A 20,428-nucleotide genomic window follows, 5' to 3' on the forward strand; every position below is an offset into this window, starting at 1 on the left:
GCAGCTCTTGGGCAGGGCTTCGTGGTTGAACTGGCAAACCCCTCAAAGTCTCCTGGCTCCTGGAGGGAGCTGCCAGCCCTTGCCTCTCTCTTTGCCTTAACTGCTCACTAGTAGGATCCTCAGGTTCTGCGTTTCCTGCAGCTACACTAAATACAAGAGGCTACAATTACTGAGGCGTTATGGGGTCCCTAGGACCCACCCATGGTCGTGGTGACCTTCCTGGACTCTCTTGAGGATGCTACAGGCTTAGCCTTTCTCACTTAGTGACAGGGCTTTCTGGACAGCACCTCCCCAGCCCAGCACACGGAAACCATAGACACTCCGTGGGGAGCCAGACACAGGACCTGGTAGTGATCTGCTCATAAGCACCCTCCCTCAAGACATGTTAGGCTGTGAGTACCAACAGGCTGCTCTGTCAGCTTTTTAATCCTTGAGACCAGTTTAAACACTCAGAAACTCCAGCGTGAATGTAATGCTGCAGCATCTTGGGCTTCGGGGCTCCCGGAAGGCCAGGCAGGGTTTCAGTGATTGGCTCAGGGCGCTTTACCTTGGTGCTACCGCAGTGGCCACCCCGGGATGGATGGCAGAAGTTGTGCTGGTAGGTAGTGTTGAAATAGGGAGGCTGAAGCTGAACAAAGTGGACCAGGCGCTGGGGGAGCCTGCTGAACCCTGTACTTGACCGGCAGTCAGTCTGGTAGGAGGATTCCAGAGGTGGCTGCTGGCTCAATTCCAGCTCACAGGGTGCCCAGCGCAGGAAGGTGTGTCTCTTCCACAGGCGCTCCAGGTCTTTCCGTCTTCCAATTCCCTGGAGCAGGCAATAGGGACCCTTCTCAACGGTACGGGCCCTTGGCCCACAGTCTTGGCATCCAGCATTTGCTTGGGCCCCATCTAATCAGTCAGCTTGGCGATGCTGGGATTGGCCTCCCTAGCCTGGACCCTGCATTTTCAGTAACATCATCCATTTTAGCATGAAGCCCCCGAGTGACCCTCCCTAAGATATTTGTTCAGAGTTGGACAAACTAGCCAAGAACACCAAGATTAGAGTTGCCTCTTTCTGGGGCTATTTAGCAGCAGAAGGGTTACGGGGAAATAGAAACCCTTGCTGCCTGCTCCGTTCCTCTGTGTCAGGCAAGGGACTCCTCCCCCTTCCTCTCTCCGGTACTCACTTTGTCGTACGAAGTGCGGTTGTCATGCTTTGAGAAGTAGTGTTGTCGTACTGGCTCCTGGAAAGAAGATGAGAAGGAAGGTGAGGGCAGGCATGTTTACCTGTTCCTGCACATAGTGTCTCAGGAGCCACCACTTCTAAGCCGCTAAACTGCCAATGCCCTGAGAGGACAGCGACAAATGAAATTGAACACCCACCCCCCACCCGCCTTCTCCATGTCAGAGCTTGCCCTACCCAGAAGCTTTGGGACTTCTGGGATGTCTGCCAGGGCACCCTGCCATCAGTGGAGGGCTTTAAATTCAAGTTGCCCAGGACTAGGCTTGAGGGCCCCCTCCCTCCCCGCCCCACTCACTAACAGCATAGCTGTGCTCTAAGCCCTCAATGACATCTGGAAATAAATATGTCTGTCTCCATTTGAAGGTATCTGCTGAACACCAGGCTCAACAGCCTACTGTCTCCTTCACATCTTCATGTCAAGGCACGGCAGGGTATCTCCAAACACATCAACTAAGCTATGAATCACAGCCGAACCTATTTTGCCTACAGCTCAGGCCATGGCATCTGACAGCTAGATCCAAATAGCTGCGCCTTCTCCATCTTTTGTTTGCTTGTTGTCTTGAGACACAGAGTCGCGCTCTGTAGCCCAAGCTAGCTTGGAATCCACTATACAGCCCAGCTTGGACTTGAAGAGCCCTCTGCCTCGGCCTCCCAGATGCTGGAATTACAAGAGTGAGCCTCCAAGTCTGGGTTGTCTTGGATGGAAACCACCACCCTGTCTTGCCTGAGGTTGTCAAAGAGCTTTCCATCTATGTCTATGCTTTTAAGATCCCACTCCCTGTCTGTTCTCTTCTCAGTAGCCAGAAATTCCTTAAGTACATAAATCAGATCACATCTTGTTTGCCAAAATCTGCAAAAATTCTTCATGTTTATAAAACAACCAAAATCATAATAGTGATCTGTGAGAGCTGACGCACATCCTCCCCTCTTCTTCCAGCCATACTAGTCTCCTCTCTACCAGGGATTCTTTCCTCAAACCTGAGCTGCTGAGACCCGACAGGGCTGGGGTGGTGCTGTTAGCAATGGCTGACAACAAGCTCAGATAAAATGCCTGATTTGAGAGGCTGGCAAGGTAGCTCAATGTTTGTAATCCTAGTACTAGGAGAGGCAGAGGCAGAGGCAGGTAGATCTCTGTGAGTTTGAAGCCAGCCTGGTCTATAGAGGGAGTTCCAGAACAGCCAAGGCTACAGAGAAACCCTGTCTGGGGGGAAAAAAAACAAAACCAAACCCAGCATGATTTGGGGTATCTCAAGGCAGAGTGCTAGCCCAGCTGTTTTGAAGCTCTGGATTTTCATTCCCAGTTTCAGAAAAAGACATAAAGGGAGGGAGGAAGGGAGAAAGGGAGAAAGGGAGCAGGGAGAGAGGGAGGAAAGGAAAAAAAAGGGACTGGCTCCAGCAAACATTGCTGATTCATTTAAAATAAAGTCTGTGTTATATCTTTAACAGTCTACCCTTTCGGCACTTCCTATCCTAGATATTGTAAATCTGGAAGGAATCTCCAAACAGTGTGATAACATGAAGAGAGGAAGCTGGCCAGACTTCCTTCCATTCCTTATAAAGGTAACACAATTGGCACTAACATCCTGGGGCTCTTGGAACTGGGGATTTGGCAATTTAGGGGGTTGAGCTCAGTGGTATAGAGTGGGCTTCATATGTGCAGAACCCTGGGTTCAGCGCACGCACATGCACTTGCGCACATACTAAAATCAACTAATAACCAACCAACCAGAAAACAACAGGCAATTTAGAAAAAGAAATGGGAGAAACTTCAGAATTAAGAGCAGGCAAAGGGCTCTTAAACTTGACACTAGAATTAAAGCCAAAAAAGAAAAAGTCAGCCAGGTACGGCAGAGCATGCTGCAATCCCAGGGTTTGGGAGGTGGACGCAAGATCAAGAGTTCAAGGACACACTTTGCTACAGACCATGCTTCAGGTCAACCTCAAAGCTGAAGACCTCAAACCTCAGACCTTATTGGACTTAAAAATATTTTTTTCTTTGGAGACCAGCTGATAGGAAAAACGGCTCAGTGGTTAAGCATGCTTGCTGCTTTTGCAGGGGACTCAGGGTTAGTTACCACATCCAAAGCAGGTGGCTCACAACCACTTGTGAGTCCAGGTCCAAAAGATGAACACGTTTTGGCCTATTTTATCCCCTGCACACTTTTGATAAAATCATGCACATAAAATCACACGTATACAAGTAAAAATAAATAAATCTTTTAAAAAAAGCTGTGCCAGACATGACTGCCATGTTCATAATCCCAGCATTTAGGAGGCTAAGGTAGGAGGACTGTTACCAGTGCAGGAACAGCCTGGGCTTTCTTTACAGGGAAACCCTGTCTCCCAAAAAGATTTTCCTATGAAAATCCCTAAGAGGAGGGTAAAAAGCAAGCTCCAGAGTGAACCACATATTCAGCAAGGGGCTAGAATCTAGACTGTTAAAAAATAATAACATTGCAATAGTAAAACAAACAATCCAATAAAATGGGCAAACAACATGAAGCTATTTCACACACAAAAATGAATATGCAGGTGGCAAGTAACACGAGGAGATGCTTATCATTGAACAATGGAGAAATTCAGATCAAAATCACAATGAAATCTCACCATGTATCAGGATGGCTAAAACTAAAAATAGAGACAATGCCAAATGTTAGTGAAGAAGCAGGGAAAATGGATCATTCAGCATTGCGAGCGCGAAAGTAAAGCGGCCAGGCTACGAGGGAAAACAGCTTGGCAGTTTCTTTAAAAACTAAACATGCAACTACCATATGATCTAGCAACTGAGCTTCTGGGCATTTATCCCAGAGAAAAGAAAACTTATGTTCACCCGAAGATCTGCGCAAATGTTCATAGCAGCTTTATTTATAAGAGCCAAAATTGGAATCAGCTCAGATACCCTTTAATAAAGCGAGTGCTCAAACAATCCGATACATACAAACCATAGAGCACTACTTAGTAATGAAAAGAAATGAACTATTTATAGTCACAACAACTTGGATGACTCTCCAGGAAATCGCACCGAGCCAGGAAAACCAACCTCCGAGGTTGCATACTGTGTCATTACACTTACACGGCAGTTTTTCCCTTGAAGCCATCGAGTTGTTGAAACAGGGTTTCACACTGCAGCCCAGGCTGGGCTCACTCTGTAGCTTAGCCGAGCCTCAACTTGGTAGCAGTTTTCTACCTCAGCCTCTCAAGTGCTGGGATTATAGCTGTGGGCCACAGTGCTTGGCTGTTTTTGTTTTTGTTTTTGTTTTTGTTTTTTTTTCTTTTGAGACAAGATCTCCTGTTGTAAGCTTGGCTGGCCCGAAAATTCACAGGCTTCCTGCATAGAAGAGTTGTAAGAATGTCACTTGGGAGGCAGAGGCTCCCAACTCTGTGAGTTTGAGACTAGCCTGGTCTATAAAGTGAGTCCAGGACAGCCAAGGCTACACAGAAAAACCCTGTCTCAAAACAAAAACAGAAACAAACAAACAGCAAAACAATTTAAGAACGCACCACCACACTTGGCCCAATATTTTCAAGTGACAGAATTTTAGAAGTGAAGGCAATTTGATAGGAACCGGGAGGACAGAGGCACAGGAGGCAGGTAGCTATGTAGATAAAAGGCCAGCACCAAGCTTCTGTGTGATGTCACAAACTTAGCTCTCCCGGTGGCTATGTAACCTTGTGCTGGCTAACATCCTATAGATCTTAGTACGTATGCACCAACCCAATAACACTGTGACAACTTGAATGAAATGGTGAATTGCAATGATGTCAACTACTACTACATCTTTATAAAATGTTGAGAGAAAAGTGGGCAAAATGCAGAAGGGTTCTTTAGTATTTCTTCTTAGCATTTATTAATGTATATTCATTTCAGTGAAAAAACAAAAACAAAAACCCTAAAGCCTGTGTGGTGGATCAGTGGATAAAAATGTGCACGTGTGTGAAATGAATAATAAATGTTATATATATTCTAGCAATTATATACATATATATGTATATTCTAGAAATTAGGCATAGTAGTGGACACCTAACCCCAACACAAAGGAGTGGAGGCAGCTGGATCCAAAGTTCAAGGATGAGCTAGAAGGCAGCAAAGTGTGTTGGGTTTGGTCTCATCAGGTACATAAAACAATGGTGATAGCACATCCCATGACCTCAGCACTCAGCAGGTAGAGGCGGGGGGGGGGGGTGTCAGAAATTCGAGGCCATTTTCAGCTCCGTATAGTGAGAGACCCTATTTCTAAAACAACAACAAAGTTCAAGTTCGTCCACAGCTACACAGGGCATTCAGAGCCAGCCTGGGCCAGTCTCAAAAACTAAGTAAACAGAAGGGAGTTGGGGAGCTGATTCTGTCCTCAAAGCACTTGCTCTGCAATCATTAGGGCCTAGGTTCCATCCCCTTAAGAAGCTGGGTGTGGTGCTTTAGGGGTGCACCCTTGTAACTCCAGGGCAGGGGAACTAGAGACAGGAATATCCCTGGGGACTCCAGGCAGCTTAGCTAAACTAGCAAACCCCAGGACACAGTGAGAGACCCTGTCTCAAGGTGGATCACTCAAGGCTGACCTCTGACCTCCACATACACATATGCTCACGTGCACACAAGTACGTACACACACACATACACACACGAATTAAAATCTGGAAGTCTGGGAGAAGTTCCAACTGACCTCCTTGTTTCTCCCATGTCTATTCTCAGCTGCAGAGTCATAGACAGCCTAGAATGAACGCCTCTGTTGTTGGAGGCAGCCCTGACTCTGGAAACTCATTATTCCTACAGTGGCAGGATAATCTATGGACTCCCACTGATTCCAGTTTTGCTCTCTCACAACCGTGGGAGCCTGGTGAGGAGGAGTTACTTCCTCTCCCCCCAGGCAGTTCTGGGTAGTCTTGCCCTTGAGAAGGAGTATCAGCTTCATCTTTGTGTCTCAGCCATTTAGGCGTCTGTTCTGCTGAAGAACCCATGGTACCTGAGCAGGGAGTCTAGAGACCAGATTCTTCATTAAGAGGCCTTGGGGAGAGAAATCGGTTCCACTGGGAGGAGGCAGCATTTACATGGGGGAGAGCAAAGTGCCCAGAGGAAGTTGGGAAGTCTCAAGTCAGTGAGTGGGCTGCTGAGGGAGTCAGAGATGGAGACACAGGGAGCAACAGGGACACAGCACTCGGCACTTAGGCCAGGACCTGCTCCATCTGTAACTCCCTGTGTCTCTTCTTGTCTGCCTTTAGGAACCAACAGGACTGAGATTACAGTTCCCAAGGACCAGGCAGGTAAAGGCTAGAATAAATCCATCTGGTTTAGAAGGAAAATGAAAATAGAAAAAAAAAAAAAGAAATATTTTCCTATATTCAAATGTCATAGATGAAATTTTCACCTGCTCTAAACCAGAGAAAAGTGTTTCCAGCCTCTCAGGAAGCCTTTTAAACAGCAACAGCTGCAATCAGCCAACTGAAGCTGGTCCTCTCAGCCAATAAGAAGTAAAATGTGCACCTTTCCTGGGCAGTTCTATTAATTAAAATAGGCTTAGACTGAGAAAGAGCCACAAGACCTGACATTTATTCCACCGAGCGCAATACATATAGATTATGGTGTTTGGGGCATTTGACGACGCTAGACAACATCTCAGACCCTCCGTTTAATCAGTAACTGAAACATGTCCTCTCTATGTCTTTCCTGAGGGGTGGGTTTAACAAATCAAGGGGCTATTTGCTCTCTGAAATGAGAATGCCTGAGGGGTACTGTACAATTTCCATCAGGAGGAACGTTCTGGGTTGCTTCTGTCCCTGTAACTACACTCACTCGGTGTCTCTCATTTTTCCTTTCTCTCTCTGGTTTAGGGCAAGATGACCTTGGACTCATTATGTAGCAAGGCTGTCTTTGAACTCCTGACCTTCCTGACTTCACCTCCCAAGTGATGGGATTGCAGGTATGGGCCACCACACCAGGCTTCTTCGCTCTTTCAAAAGGAAGGAGGGTGAGGATGGGCAGTCTGAAGCTGCATTTGGGCCTGTTTTTTTTTTAAATGTGGCCAATAAGACCTTCCAACTGGAAATGCTAAGGAATATGGCAGCCTCCAAGACCCTGCTGTCAGCCTGACAAAGCAATTCCTGAAGACTCCAGATGGCAGATCTAGGAGGACCTGGCCAAAGGCTGGGAACCAGTGGGCAGGCTGTGTTTGTCTAGGCTTTCCTGCACCCTGTCCTTGTTTAGAAGGCAAACCTTGTTTAGAGTACAAGGCTCACCGTGACTGCTGGGAAGCCCCGGGTGGAGACAGAGGAAAACAAACAGGGGGGATGTTTCTTCTCCCCCCTCCGCTCCTGCTGACCATGGTTCTCCTCTCTATTCTAGCAGCCATGCTGTCCTTACCACTTTGGGCTCTTCTGGAATAACAGTAAAGGCTATTTGTCAGCTTTTTGTTTGTTTGTTTGTTTGTTTGTTTGTTCAGTTTTACACACTCTAAAGTTGAGGAAAACTTTGAATATATGATCCTCCTGTGCTAGGATTGTAATCACATGCCTTGTTTATTCAGTGCTGTGGATCAAACTCATGGCTTCATGCTTGCTAGTCAGGCACTCCACCAACTGAGCTACACCCCAACCTGCTTGTCTGAGACAGAATCTTGCTATGTAGCCCTGCCCGGCCTAGAGTTTGCTAAATACTCTAGGCTGGCTTTGAATTCCTCTGCCTCTTAAGTGCTAAGATTACAAGACAAGTACAACCAAAGCCTGACACTTGGGGGAAAGCAATAAGATTAGCTGGATGTGATGGCTCACTGCTGAAATTCTAGAATGTGAGAAGTTGGAGCAGGAGGATTATTATGTGTTCAAGGCCAACCTCGGCTACATGATGAGTTAGGCCAGCCTGGGCTACAGAATGAGACCTTGTTCCAAATCTTATCGTCCCTCCTAAACAAACAAACAAAATGTACTGAGACCATCTTTTCCTGAGGCCTTCATACCTACTGTTTTGTAAGCAAATACTCCAGAGTTGTCCTACTTTGTGTATGCTTTTTAATGGTGGGACTCTGGCTGGAGTACATACCTCAACTGCTCCTCATCTGCAGGCATGAAAATCTGAAAGGCTGGACCTGCGTCCTCCTACTGTGCTCTTGAGTCCTGTTTCTGCTATTCTAGCCACCTGTCCTCCAAGTCTTTCTCAGTCCTCCCTAGCCAGGCATGTGGGCTGTTGCCAGCCATCACCTACCAACTAAGAGGGGGAAAGAGGAGACTTCCTACTTGTTCCCAAGTCCTAGGCCTGGGAGGCTGGCCGTGGACTTTTGTGGCCTCAGAGAATCTGAAATTAAGGGAAATTCAGCAAAATTCAAGGTTTTCTTCCTAGGCTCTGAAGGCTCTATTCCCCATTGCCACCCACCCCACCTTGGCTTGGAACCTTCCCCCATCCAGAAGGAGCCATAAACAAAACTGCAGTTTGGTACCTGCTCTTCTGTGCCCTTTTGGTAGAGATCTGGTGTCTCAGGACCAAGGCCCCAGACCTCTTGATGTCCCAGGGTGGACTCTCCCAGGTGCCTGTCTCATCAGTCTATCTCTGCAGGGGCTGAGATGGTGCTCCTGGGGGCCCACTGCCCTGGGGTGTGTGGGGGGTTGTACCTCACATCTCTGCAGGAACACTGCTGGCGGCTGGGGCTTGGCTGCAAGGCGGTATTCTCCAGCACTCTCGCTCTTGACTCGCCCTCGGTAGTGCCCGTAGAAGCCGCTGTTGTGCTATAATAAGGCAGGTGTGAATGATGGTGAAGCCCACTTAAATCCCCACCCCGCTTCCAATAAACCAGGTGCTCCCTTCTCAGAGTTTCTGGCAGAAAGGAATTTGAAGAGGAACAATACTCCTGGATTGGAGCCAGCACAGAGCTGTCCCCATCTTGCATTGGGGCAAGCGGCCTCAGTCTGTTACTTCCAGGCTATGTGGGTGAGGGGGAAAGGGGCGTTATTGAATCATAACACACTTCTGCAGGCAAAGCTACTCTTGAGTGGGGTGGGATCTGAGAGGAAGTCTCTTTTGCTTCTCTCCTTACAGTATTAACAGTGGGTCATGGGTCCCAAGAATCCGACGTATTTCTTTTGAATCTGTTGGCAAGGCTCTGAACACTCATTTACCGTACGCTCTGCTATTCTGGGGTAAAAATGGGCACCTCTGAACCTGTGGCACTCAAACAAGACATGAACTTTCCCAACAGAGGGTATAACCAATAGAAAACCTTCTAGATATGTCAGAGAAAGGTACTGGCAAAAACAAACAAACAAGCAAATGCAACCCCCCAAAACAAAACAAACAACAACAACGCAAAATAGAAAAAGAGCTGGGAGGTCGAGCACACAACTTTAGTCCCAGCACTTAGGAGATAAAGGCAGGTGGATCTCTGAGTTCAACACCAGAGCAAGCCCAGGACAGCTAGGGCTACACAGAGAAACCCTGTCTCGGAAAAACAAAAATACCCCAAACAAGCAAAAAACCAGAAATAAGCACTTGTCAGCCAGGCATGATGGCTCATACATGTAATATAAAGCAGCTGGGAGGCTGAGGTGGGAGGATACTGTGAATTCAAGGCTATTCTGGGCTACGTAGAGAGTGCTAGGCCAGCCTGAGCTACGGTGTCAGACTTGTCTCAAAAAAACAGACAAGAAAGTCAAGGAAGACATATTGAAAATAAGTAGAGGTTTAGGGGTCGTCAGAATGACATGAAAGAGGGTGGTGGAGATAAAATGACCAAATACATTTATATACATATATGAAATGGTAAAAACTCACATACACAAATAATAAATAAATAAGCAAGCTGGGGTAGGGAGGAGCTAGAGAGATGGCTCAGCAGTTAAATGTACTGTTTGCTCTTCTAGGTGGCCTGAGTTTGGGTGCTAGGAGCATGCAAATGGCAACTCACAACCGTCTACAATTCTAGTTCTAGGTGACCTGATGCCATGTCATCTTCTGGCCTCCTTGGGCACCAGGAGCACACATGGTGCACAGACATACACAGACAAAATACTCATACACGTAAAATAACAACAACAACAAAAAATACTTTTTTCTTTCTTTGTGACAGTCCTGGCTGTCCTGGACTTGCTTTGTAGACCAGGCTGGCCTCAAACTCACAGCATCCACCTGCCTCTGCCTCCCTAAGTGCTGGGATTAAAGGCATGTGCCACCGCACCCAGCTAAAAAATAATTTTTTTAAAAAAGTAAGTTCCTATGGAAGGGGTGTTCTGTGCTGATACCATTAGGTGAACGCTCATGGACAATCATGTCAGGTAAATCCTATGGTCCAGCCCTTCTGTATTGAGTCCTCTTGAAGATCAAAGTCCCTATAATCAGAATCCTAAAAAAAGTGGGGCTGGAGAGATTGGCTCAGACGTTAAGAACACTGGCTGTTCTTCCTGAGGTCCTGAGTTCAGTTCCCAGCACCCACATGCTGGCTCACCACCATCTATAATGAGATCTGGAGCTCTCTTCTGGCATGCAGACACACATGCAGGCAGAATAATAATAATAATAATAATAATAATAATAATAAAAGAGGGGCAAACTCCTTGACATCTCTTTCTGTCTCACTGAAGATTTGCACCTTAACTGTCTATCTGCTCCTCTACTATTTGTAGATATCCTCTCACTCTACTCAGTTTAGTTTAACAATATTTTAGTTCAATAGAATTCACTATGTTCCAGGCATGGGAATGGTCCCAGGAACTAGACAAAACCACAAACAATAATCTCCCAATGGTCCCCAACTAGAGCACAGTTAGTCCCGAAGTTTAGCCAGAGCCTGGGAGAACCAGTGAAGAACCAGACATAAGAGGTCCAACTGGCTAGCAGGAGAACAGGAAGCAACACAGCCTTCAGGGGTCTGGAGCAATGGAGGAGGAGAGGGCAGCTCCAGGCCTCTCCCTGCCTGGATATGACTCACATGATCCTCATGACCCACAAAAATGTCATGCTGGCCAGAAGATGGTCAGGATTAACTCTTACCCAGGAGCCTATTATAGCACCTTCCATCTTTCTAGGAAGGGAGCAAAAAGGGCAAACTTTCCTCTTGTCTTTTTGAAGCTACATCTGAGAGAGACCCTCAAGAGGTCAGCTTTTTGTTGCTTAGTAACAAAGGGAGGCTGTGACTGCACAATGCTGACCCAGCCTGTTGCCTTTCCTCCTTGTTTCTCTGTTTCTTCTGTATGAGGAAATGCTGGCTCTTGTCATTTTTGGCCTCAGAGAGCCTTTATGCAAACATGCAGAGCTCTGCAGTAGAGTCAGATGAACTCATGGCCAGTGAAATATTAAAGAATACTTTAGAGGCAAAGGTTGCATCTTAAAAACCCTGTGGTAATACTTCCAGAGACGTAAATTTAGAAAGCGCTCCATGGATTCAGAAGCATGTCAGAGGTCAGTTGCTCTGCCTGCTTACTTCAGGATTTTGTGAGGCTTGGAATGCCAGTTCTTACAGGTGGATGCCACAGGGCTTACTGAAGAAGAGATTTGATATTATGGTCCAGTTTTGAGCAACTTTGGGTCAGTTGTATACTTTCTACTTGATCTATAACAGAGATATGAGCAGTCCACTCCCCCACCCCAATTTTTTTTTTTAACCAAAAGAAGCTGCCTATCTAGAAACATTCCAATGGAAGCTCACCTGCAAGGCCAGGAAAGGAAAAGAATATGTGTAAGGCAGGAAAGAAAGAAAAAAAATAAGACAATTTTATGAGTGTTTGTCTGCATGTGTGTGTAGGCACAGCACATGTGTGCAGTGCCATAGACACCAGAAGAGGGTGCCGGATTCCCTTGGGACCAGGATGACAGACAGTTGTGAGCTGCCATGTGGGAGCTGGGAACTGGACCTGGAGCCTCAGGAAAAGCAGCCAGTGCTCTTCACTGCTGAGCCATCTCTCCAGCCTCAAATTAAAAATAAATAAATAAATAAAGCAAAGTTCGAGAACAGAAAATAGACCCTGCTGGTGTCACTGGCAGAGTCTATTTCTGCGGAACTGGCCACACTCATGGACACATCAGTATAGGATTCATAGTAACTATACATTTACTATCCTTTCTGGAAATATTTGAAGCTTGAAATGCTCCAGGATTATTTTCTGATTTTGGAATGGTCATAGTTCCTGTCCTGTTGCTCTTATAAAATACTCGCCAAGGGAGAGAAGGTTTATTTTGGCTCACAAATCATCACAACTAGCAAGTCATAACAGCAGAAGCTTGAGAGAGCTGATGATTTTGCATCCAGTTAAGAAGCAGAAACTAGGGCTGGAGAGATGCCTCAGTGGTTAAGAGCACTGGCTGTTCTTACAGAAGACCTGAGTTCAGTTCCCAGCAACCACATGGGACACAGAACCATCTTTAACTCCAGTAGCAGGTGATCTGAAGCCCTCTTCTGGCCTCTGTGGGCTCTGTATGCATGTGGTACACAGACATAGAGCCAGGCACTTCTACAGATAAAACAAAAATAATAAAATATCCAAAATTTTTTTTTCTTTTAGTTTTTCGAGACAGGGTTTTTCTGTGTAGCCTTGGCTGTCCTGGGCTCACTCTGTAGAACAGGCTGGCCTTGAACTCAGAGATCGGCCTGCCTCTGCCTCCCTGAGTGCTGGGGTTAAAGCTGGGCACCACCATGCCCAGCTGCCAACACTTTTTTGAAGCAGAAAGCAGCCCTGGTGAGGATGCCTGGGGGGGTAAAGGTGCTTCCTAGCAGGTCTGAAGACCTGAGTTCAACCCTAGGGACCCATTGTTGGAGGGAGAGAACCAACTCCTGGGCGTTGTCCTCTAATCTCCACAGAGCAGCGTACACAGCTCCCACACTAAGTAAACAACTGTAAAAGAGAAGAGCAAAGGAGGAGGCGGAGAGAGAAGCTGGCAATCAATTCTGTGCTGTTTGTTTAGGAGGCCAGCTCGGGAAACAATGAATGCCACTTCAATTACCTAATAATTCCCTACAGGAACACCACAGGTTCTTGTCCTAGGTAATTCTAGATCTCATGGAAATGACAGTTGAGTTTAACTATCATAAACATAAAACTAGAAATCTTTTTATTATTATTTTTTGGTTTTCGGTTTTTGAAGACAGTTTCTCTGTGTAATAGCCCTGGCTGGACTCGCTTTGTAGACCAGGCTGGCCTTGAACTCACAGATATCCACCTGCCTCTGCCTCCGGAGTGCTGGGATTAAAGGCATGTGCCGCCACATATGGCTTATAACCAGAAATCTTAAGCCAGACGACACATTTGTAATTCCAGCACTTGGGAGGTAAATCGGATGTTTAAAGCCAATCTTGGCTACAAAAGTGAATTTGAGGCTAGCCTAGGCTACATAGTGAGACACTGCTTTAAACAATGCCACGTATTATTTGTGGACAAAAAAAATGTGGGATAAAAATATAAAATATGAATAAAACTGGTAATAAATTCAGGATAGACGTCATTTGGGGGAGAGAAAGAGTAATGCCTTTAGGGACAGAAGGGTAGGACTTTCTAATTATTGTTTCTTTTTGAGGCAGAGTCTCATGTAGCCTAGGCTGGCACTGATCTGGCTTTGTAGCTGAAGAAGGCCTTAATTTTCTGATTGGTTTGTCTCTGCCTCCCAGGTGCTGGAATTTTACATAGGCAGCTTCATGCTTCTATTCTGCTCATCATCGTTACGGCGCTGGGACTCAAACACAGGTCTCACTGTGTGCTAGGCAGGACGAGTGCTAAGCTACAGCCCCAGCTTTTCCTTTCTTCCTTTTCTTTCCTTCTTTCTTTCTTTCTTTCTTTCTTTCTTTCTTTCTTTCTTTCTTTCTTTCTTTCTTTCTTTTCTTTCTTTCTTTCTTTCTTTCTTTTCTTTCTTCCTTCTTCCTTCCTTTCTTGTTTCTTTTTTTCTTTCTCTTTTCTTTTTTCTTCCTTTCTTTTCTTTGGTTTTTTTTGAGACAGGGTTTCTCTGTGTAGCCTATAGACCAGGCTGGCCCCGAACTCAGGGATCCGCCTGCCTCCGCCTCCTGAGTGCTGGGATTAAAGGCTGTCACCACCACTGCCTGGCTTACATTTTTTAATTTAATTGAATTACTTTATTTATTTGCCGTTGTGCGCGTGTGTGCTCACGCTCACGGCCCACACTTGGCGGTCAGGGCACAACCTCGGGAGTCTCGGAACTTGGTTCTGTCGCTGCGGGTCGCAGGGCGTCGGGCTCGGTGGCGAGGCTCCTCGGCCGCCCGCCGGGCCGTCCCGCCGGCCCTCGAGTAGAGCTGTGGCCAGGGATCCTGCGAGGCTGTGCGCCGGCCAGCCAGGCCCGAGGCGTCGGCCTGCTGGGGCCCGCGGGCTGGCTGTGGCCCAGGGCGCTGGCTGGCGTGACGCGGCCGACCGTTAAAACCGTTACGACCGTTAGGAGCGTTAAAGCCGTTAAAAGCCGTCGGCCTCGTGAGGCCGCGGGGGGGGGGGGGGGGCGTAGCCAGGGAGCGGCGTCCTCATTGGTGAACCCGGCCCGGGGGCGGGTCCTCTGGGGGGTGGGGTCTATGGAGAGGGCCCTATGGGGGCGGGGCCCTCCGGGGGGCGGGCCTCTGGGGCGGCCCCTCTGTGGGGCGGGTCCTCTGGAGCGGGGCCCTCCGGGGGATGGCCCCTCTGTGGGGCGGGTCCTCTGGGGCGGGGCCCTCCGGGGGGCGGGGTCTCTGGGGCGGCCCCTCTGTGGGGCGGGCCCTATGGGGGCGGGGCCTCGGGGGCGGGGCCTCCGGAGCCTGGCCTCGGCGGCAGCTCCGCACGTGCCCCGCGGACTGTGAAGAGGTGCGCCTGGGGTGCGGCGGGCTGGCCGCGTGCGGGGCCGGCGCGGGAGGTGAGGACACGGGGGGCGCGCCGCGCGTGGGGAGGGGGAAGGAGAGGGGGAGGCTGGGGGCGGACGGGGCCCCTCGGGCCGAGTCGCCCGGTGCCTCTCCTCAGGGCCGCTTCCCTCCACAGACCCGCGCGGCGCGGAAGCTTCCGGTGGGGAGCCGAGAGGCCAGCTGGAGTTTGTCTTCCCTGCCACAGACAAACGAAGCGAAACGCAGGGGCCTCTGGGAGCTTGGAGGACTTCAAACCCTTCGTTTCGGCGGGGCGGTGGCGGAGCTCGCCCTTCATCCCGGCACTGGAGAAGCGGGGGCGGGTGTGTGCTCGAGGCCAGCCTGGGCCACAGAGGGAGTTCCAGGACAGCCAGGCCACCCCGAGAAACCCGACCGACGGACCGACTGACTGACCTACCGACCAAACAAAACCAAAGCTGGGCGCCGCGCCCCGTGCCCATGATCCCAGCACTCAGAAAAGGCAGAGGCAGTTGGATTTCTGGTGAGGGAGTCCAGGACAGCCAAGACTACACAAAGAAGCCCAGTCTCAAAAAATAAAACAACAACAAAAACCATTTTATTACATTTATATACTGAGAGGGAGTTAGGTGAAAGTTAGAGGACAGAGAAGTGGGGCTTTTTCAGGTTTGTTTTATTTTGGTTGGTTGGTTGGTTTTTTAGAGACAGGGTTTCTCTGTGTAGCCTTGGCTGTCCTGAACTCACTCTGTAGACCTGGCTGGCCTCGAACTCAGAGATCTGCCTGCTTCTGCCTCCCCGAGTGCTGGGGTTACAGGTGTATGCCACCACACCGAGCTGCTTTTCAAGACTGAATGCAGATTGGCCTGAAGATGCTGTAGCTGAGAAGCAGCTGTAGGGTCCTATCAGTTCCCCACTGTGGTCCCCTGGACTAGCAGTAGGCCCTGCACTCCTGAGGATGTCCGCTGTATTGTTCTACATCCACCAAATCATGTTCAGGAGTCTCATATCCCGTCTGGAAAAGAAAGAGCCCAGAAGTAATTATTAAGAAAAAATTCTCAGGCTGGAGAGATGGCTCAGTGGTTAAGAGCACTGTCTTCTCTTCTAAACGACCCAAGTTCAATTCCCAGAACCCACATGGCAGCTCACAACTGTCTGTAACTCCAGTTCTAAGAGATTTGACACCTTCACACTGATACACATAAAGAAAAATTTACTTAAAAAAAAAAAAGGAAAAAATTCTCAAGAGTGTTGGATGGGGTCAGAGGGAGGAGTCACTCTGACTCCTAGGACCACCCTCTTTTCACACACTGTCTTCCTTTATTCATTCCGGCCAGAACCCTTCTTGCAGAAAAAGTGGCTCCAGTGTTCTCTTGCTTTCTTATTAAAGAGGGAACCCTGCACTTGAAAGTTTCAATTGTGTGCATTTCAGAGGCCGTTTACCTTGATGGATAGGCATGTCGGAAGGACTTATCTCGTCATTAGTCATGTATGGTAGCATCATCAAGGAGAAGGCTTTGGCTGATAAGATCCCTCTATTCTCTGGAAAGTTAAAAGCTTAATGTTAATAGCTGGCAAGTAAAAGCACAAAAGACAAGCTCAGGTTGAGGAAATTAGCCCTTGTGTCCTTAGATATAGTTAAAATATAATAAGGATATGCTCCCCCGCCCTTGTAGAGAGGCTTTAGGTATATAGTCTATGGTGGCTTTGAATTCTGTTCTTTTGCTTCCGCTTCTCTAGTGCTGGAACCATTATGATGTACCACTAATGACTGGCACTATTACAGGTTTGCATTACAGGTGTTTTGCTTGCATCTTTGTCTGTATTCAACTCATTCATATAAGTGCCCAGAGATGCCAGAAGAGGGTGTTGGGTCCTATAGGACTGAAGTTACTGATGGTTGGGAGCTGCCAGACCTGTGGGTGCTAGGAATCAAATCTGGGTCCTTTGGAAAAGCACCCAGGGCTATATAAACTACGGAATCATCTCTTCAGCCAACTCTCACAGAGTTGTACAGCATAGCTCTGGCTGGGCTGGAACTAACTGTGTAGACCAGGCTGGCTTCAAATTCACAGAGCTCTACCAGACTCCCTATGAAGCTTTCATTGGCCATTGAACTCATCCCAGTCTTCCTGCTTCCACCTCCTGAAGTTAGAATTACAGCTGTGTAATTGCCACTTCTGGCTCACAGTGCAATTTGCTAATAGGAAAGGTCTATTTCTGGCACATTAAGTAGTGGAAATTTTCACCAATTGGATCAGAACAAAACTGCTGGAATGTTCCTACATGTAATTAGTACCTTTGACAATGTATTAATCTTCTGAATATTTCTCTGTTTTTTTCTAATAGAAGCATAACAATGAATTTTAATGTCTGGAATATCAAGGAGATGTTCAGTATTCCCTCAGGCTCTGGGTAAGTTTCTTGGTTATTTTCTTTGATATTTAAGTCCTGTGGTTTTATTGGTTTTGGAGAAAGTCTCCTTCCTATAGCTAGAATGGCTGTTGAACAGTGCCAGAGGTATTCAAATTACTGCTCCTTTTCTCTGTTACTGCTGTTCCTTTCTAATCGTGTCTTTTTCCCCCTGCTTATTATTTTTTTTTCTTTCTTTCTTGTTTTTTTTTTTGTTTTGTTTTGTTTTGTTTTTTTTTGAGATAGGGTTTTTCTGTGTAGTCTTGGTTGTCCTGTACTCACATTATAGATCAGGCTGGCCTCAAACTCACAAAGATTTGCCTGCCTTAGAACTCCCTGAGTGCTGCGATTACAGGTGTGTGCCCTGTGCCCTGCTCTGCCATATTTTCTGATTTGGAAACATGATGTCAGTTTAGGGGAGATAGCTGAGGGTAAAAGAGTTTGCCTGTGAAGTGTGAGATCCTGCATTGAAACCAAAACCAAAATGTGCATCAAATCTGAAGAGCTAAAACTGATACTGATAATGATACAAACACACTTGAATACAGTAGACAGAACCCACTACAAAAAAAAAAAAAAAAAAAAAAAAAAAAAAAGGTGGCCAACCTGGGGACTGGTGGAATGTTGAGCATTTTTCTAATTCTCTGGTATTAAAAAAATAATTTATCATGCATGGGTGTTTTGCCTGCATGTATGTCTGTGTACCAGGTATATGTAGTACCCAAGGAGACCAGAAGTATAATTCCCTGGGATTGGAGTCACACACATCTGTAAGTTAACATGTAAGTGCCAGGCAGGAATGGAACTCAGGTCCTTTGGAAGAACACTCAGTGTTATTAACTCCTGAGTCATCTCTTCAGCTGGTGTCTCATTAGTGATGCTAATCATATCACAAAGGCTTTATCTTTGACCTCATATAAACCAAATTTCTCTGACAATGCCCATCTTCAAAAGTTACAGGAACAGGATACAGCTTCAATATAAGAATTTTCAGAGACATGAGCATTCAGTCCGAAGTAAGGCTTAATTTGAAGTTAAAATTTTCTACATTTGCCTGGCAGGTGGTACACACCTTTAATTCCATCACTTGGGAGGGAGAGGCAGGTGGATCTCTGAGTTCGAGGCCAGTCTTGCCTACACAGAGAAATCCTATCTCAAAAAACTAAAACAAAGTATTTCTACATTTATTGTGTATGTATGTGTGTTTGTTTATATGTATATGTGACCATGACAATGCCACAACATGTATATCGAGATCAGGGGACAGCATATGGGAGTTGGTTCTTTCCTCTTACCATGTGTCTCAGGGACTGAGCTTGGGGCAAGCACTTTTACCTACTGAGCCACCCTACTGGCCCATTTCTTGTTTTTTGAGTTAAGGTCTTATATAGCAAAGACTAGCTTTGAACTCTTCTTATTCCTGTTTCCATCTCCTAAGTGCCAGAATTATTGAAGCCACCGTGCCAGGCTTTGTGGGTTTGTTTGTGTTTGTTTGTTGTGTGTGTGTGTTTGCTTATTTGTTTGAGGCAGAGTCTCTGTACATAGTCCTGGCTGTTCTGAAACTCACTATGTAGACCAGGCTGGCCTTGAAGTCACCAAGATCTGCCTGTCTCTGCCTTCCCAGGGCTGGAATTAAAGGTATGTGTTGGGGTTAAAGCCACACACAGCTCAGGCTCTTGTATTGTTACGACTCCTCTCTCCAGTCCTGCTCCCTTCTTTCACTTTCCAAATGCTCTCTTACAAACATGCACTTATGTAGGTTTTAAAATTCACAAAATGATATGTAATAGAGTTCACTGTAAATAAAGTTCTACTTTTTATAATTTATTTATTTATGTGTACATTTAGTGTTTGGCTCACATGTATGAGGGTGTTGGATCCCCTGGAACTGGAGTTAAAGACAGTTGTGAGCTGGCATGTGGGGGCTGGGAACTGAACCTGGGTTCTCTGGTAAAGCAGTCAGTGCTCTTAAGCACTGGAGCCATCTCTCCAGCCCCTCTCCAGCTCCCAGATTCATTTCATAAGAAAGAGAATGTTGAGGCAGAGGCAGGCAGATCTCTGTGAGTTTGAAGCCAGCCTGGTCTAAAAAGTGAGTGCAGGACAGGCAAGGATACACAGAGAAACCCTGTCTCAAAGAATAACAACAACAACAAAGTGTAAGGAATAGTGGTGTCAGTCCTCTCTGTTTGAATTTCCACTTGATTGTTCTCCAGTTGTCAGAATCAAAATGTGGATGGGGTGTTCATAACTTCCTTATGGTTCTTCATAGGTCATAAAGGCACTGACTAGAGCATATTAACTAGCAGGTCAAAACAGACACACCCAGAGCTACATAATAGAGACACCCTGTCTCAAAACAACAACAAAACAAACGGGCACTCTCCCAGAATATTCTGCAATAGTAGCTATGAGTTATGATTTCATTTGTTCAGGATGTTTGTTTACTTAATGTTTTTCTTGCTTTATTTCAGGGTCACTAAACCATCTAACTGGAAGAGCAATCAGACTGATTGTTCTCTCAGTGACTCTCAGTTCCTCTTTGGATCTCAGTTTTGTCCAGAAAATTCAGAGACTCTGTTAGCATCCTTGGATGCTGATGTCAACTCAAGACACCAAAAACAGACTCAACAGAGTTCTGTAGATGTGAGTCTGACTTTCAGCTAGTTAAAAAAAATTTTTTGAGACAGAATCTTGCTGTGTAGGCCAGTCTGGACTCTGCATCCTCTGGTCTCAGCCTCCTGACTGATGGGATTATAGGTGTAAAACACCACCCCTATCTCTGATTTCTGAAATTTCTCTGTACATATTTCGTAGTTATTATGGAGATAAGCTAAAACATTTTCTATTAGAACATGAACATACTTTAGAATTGTACTCTGAAAATTACTAAATGGGTTAATGCTTGGTTGATTATGTTTCGATGGTTATTATTATTGTTATTTGTTTGTTTTTTGAGTCAGAGTCTTACTGTATAGCATTGGCTGTCCTGAAACTCCTTATATAGACCAGGCTGGCCTTAAAATTAGAGCTCTACCTGCATGCT

General features: G+C 46.6%; 2 protein-coding genes across 6 annotated transcripts in view; one reads left to right on the top strand and one right to left on the bottom strand.

Moving 5' to 3' along the window:
* Positions 1 to 300: 300 nt before the first annotated feature.
* C6H3orf84 (chromosome 6 C3orf84 homolog) lies at positions 301 to 11,283 on the bottom strand. 2 transcript variants are annotated; one of them, XM_021661820.2, is made up of 4 exons: positions 11,190 to 11,283; positions 8,819 to 8,932; positions 1,167 to 1,223; positions 301 to 826 (listed from the first exon to the last, which is right to left on the bottom strand). In XM_021661820.2, exons 1-4 carry the CDS (start codon positions 11,214 to 11,216, stop codon positions 416 to 418), a joined length of 609 nt encoding a protein of 202 aa, XP_021517495.1. In that variant the 5' UTR covers positions 11,217 to 11,283; the 3' UTR covers positions 301 to 415. The 2 variants fall into 2 exon arrangements, 1 of the variants encoding a protein (XP_021517495.1); XR_009592319.1 differs by lacking the exons at positions 8,819 to 8,932; positions 11,190 to 11,283 and having other exon boundaries at positions 804 to 937; positions 1,167 to 1,330.
* A 3,617-nt stretch (positions 11,284 to 14,900) lies between these two features.
* The window catches only part of Iho1 (interactor of HORMAD1 1), a 32,517-nt gene continuing 26,989 nt past the window's right edge, over positions 14,901 to 20,428 (top strand). The window contains exons 1-5 of one of the 4 annotated variants that reach the window (XM_021661975.2): positions 14,901 to 15,014; positions 15,137 to 15,320; positions 16,714 to 16,759; positions 17,323 to 17,388; positions 19,857 to 20,028. In XM_021661975.2, coding sequence (XP_021517650.1) covers positions 17,333 to 17,388; positions 19,857 to 20,028 — 228 coding nt within the window. In that variant the 5' untranslated portion in view covers positions 14,901 to 15,014; positions 15,137 to 15,320; positions 16,714 to 16,759; positions 17,323 to 17,332. Of the gene's footprint in view, positions 15,015 to 15,136; positions 16,760 to 17,322; positions 17,389 to 19,856; positions 20,029 to 20,428 lie in introns of all 4 variants that reach the window. The other 3 variants (XM_060385266.1, XM_060385267.1, XM_060385268.1) reach the window with 3 other exon arrangements.

This window comes from Meriones unguiculatus, chromosome 6 (assembly GCF_030254825.1).
Source record: "Meriones unguiculatus strain TT.TT164.6M chromosome 6, Bangor_MerUng_6.1, whole genome shotgun sequence".
Taxonomy (NCBI): Eukaryota; Metazoa; Chordata; class Mammalia; order Rodentia; family Muridae; genus Meriones; species Meriones unguiculatus.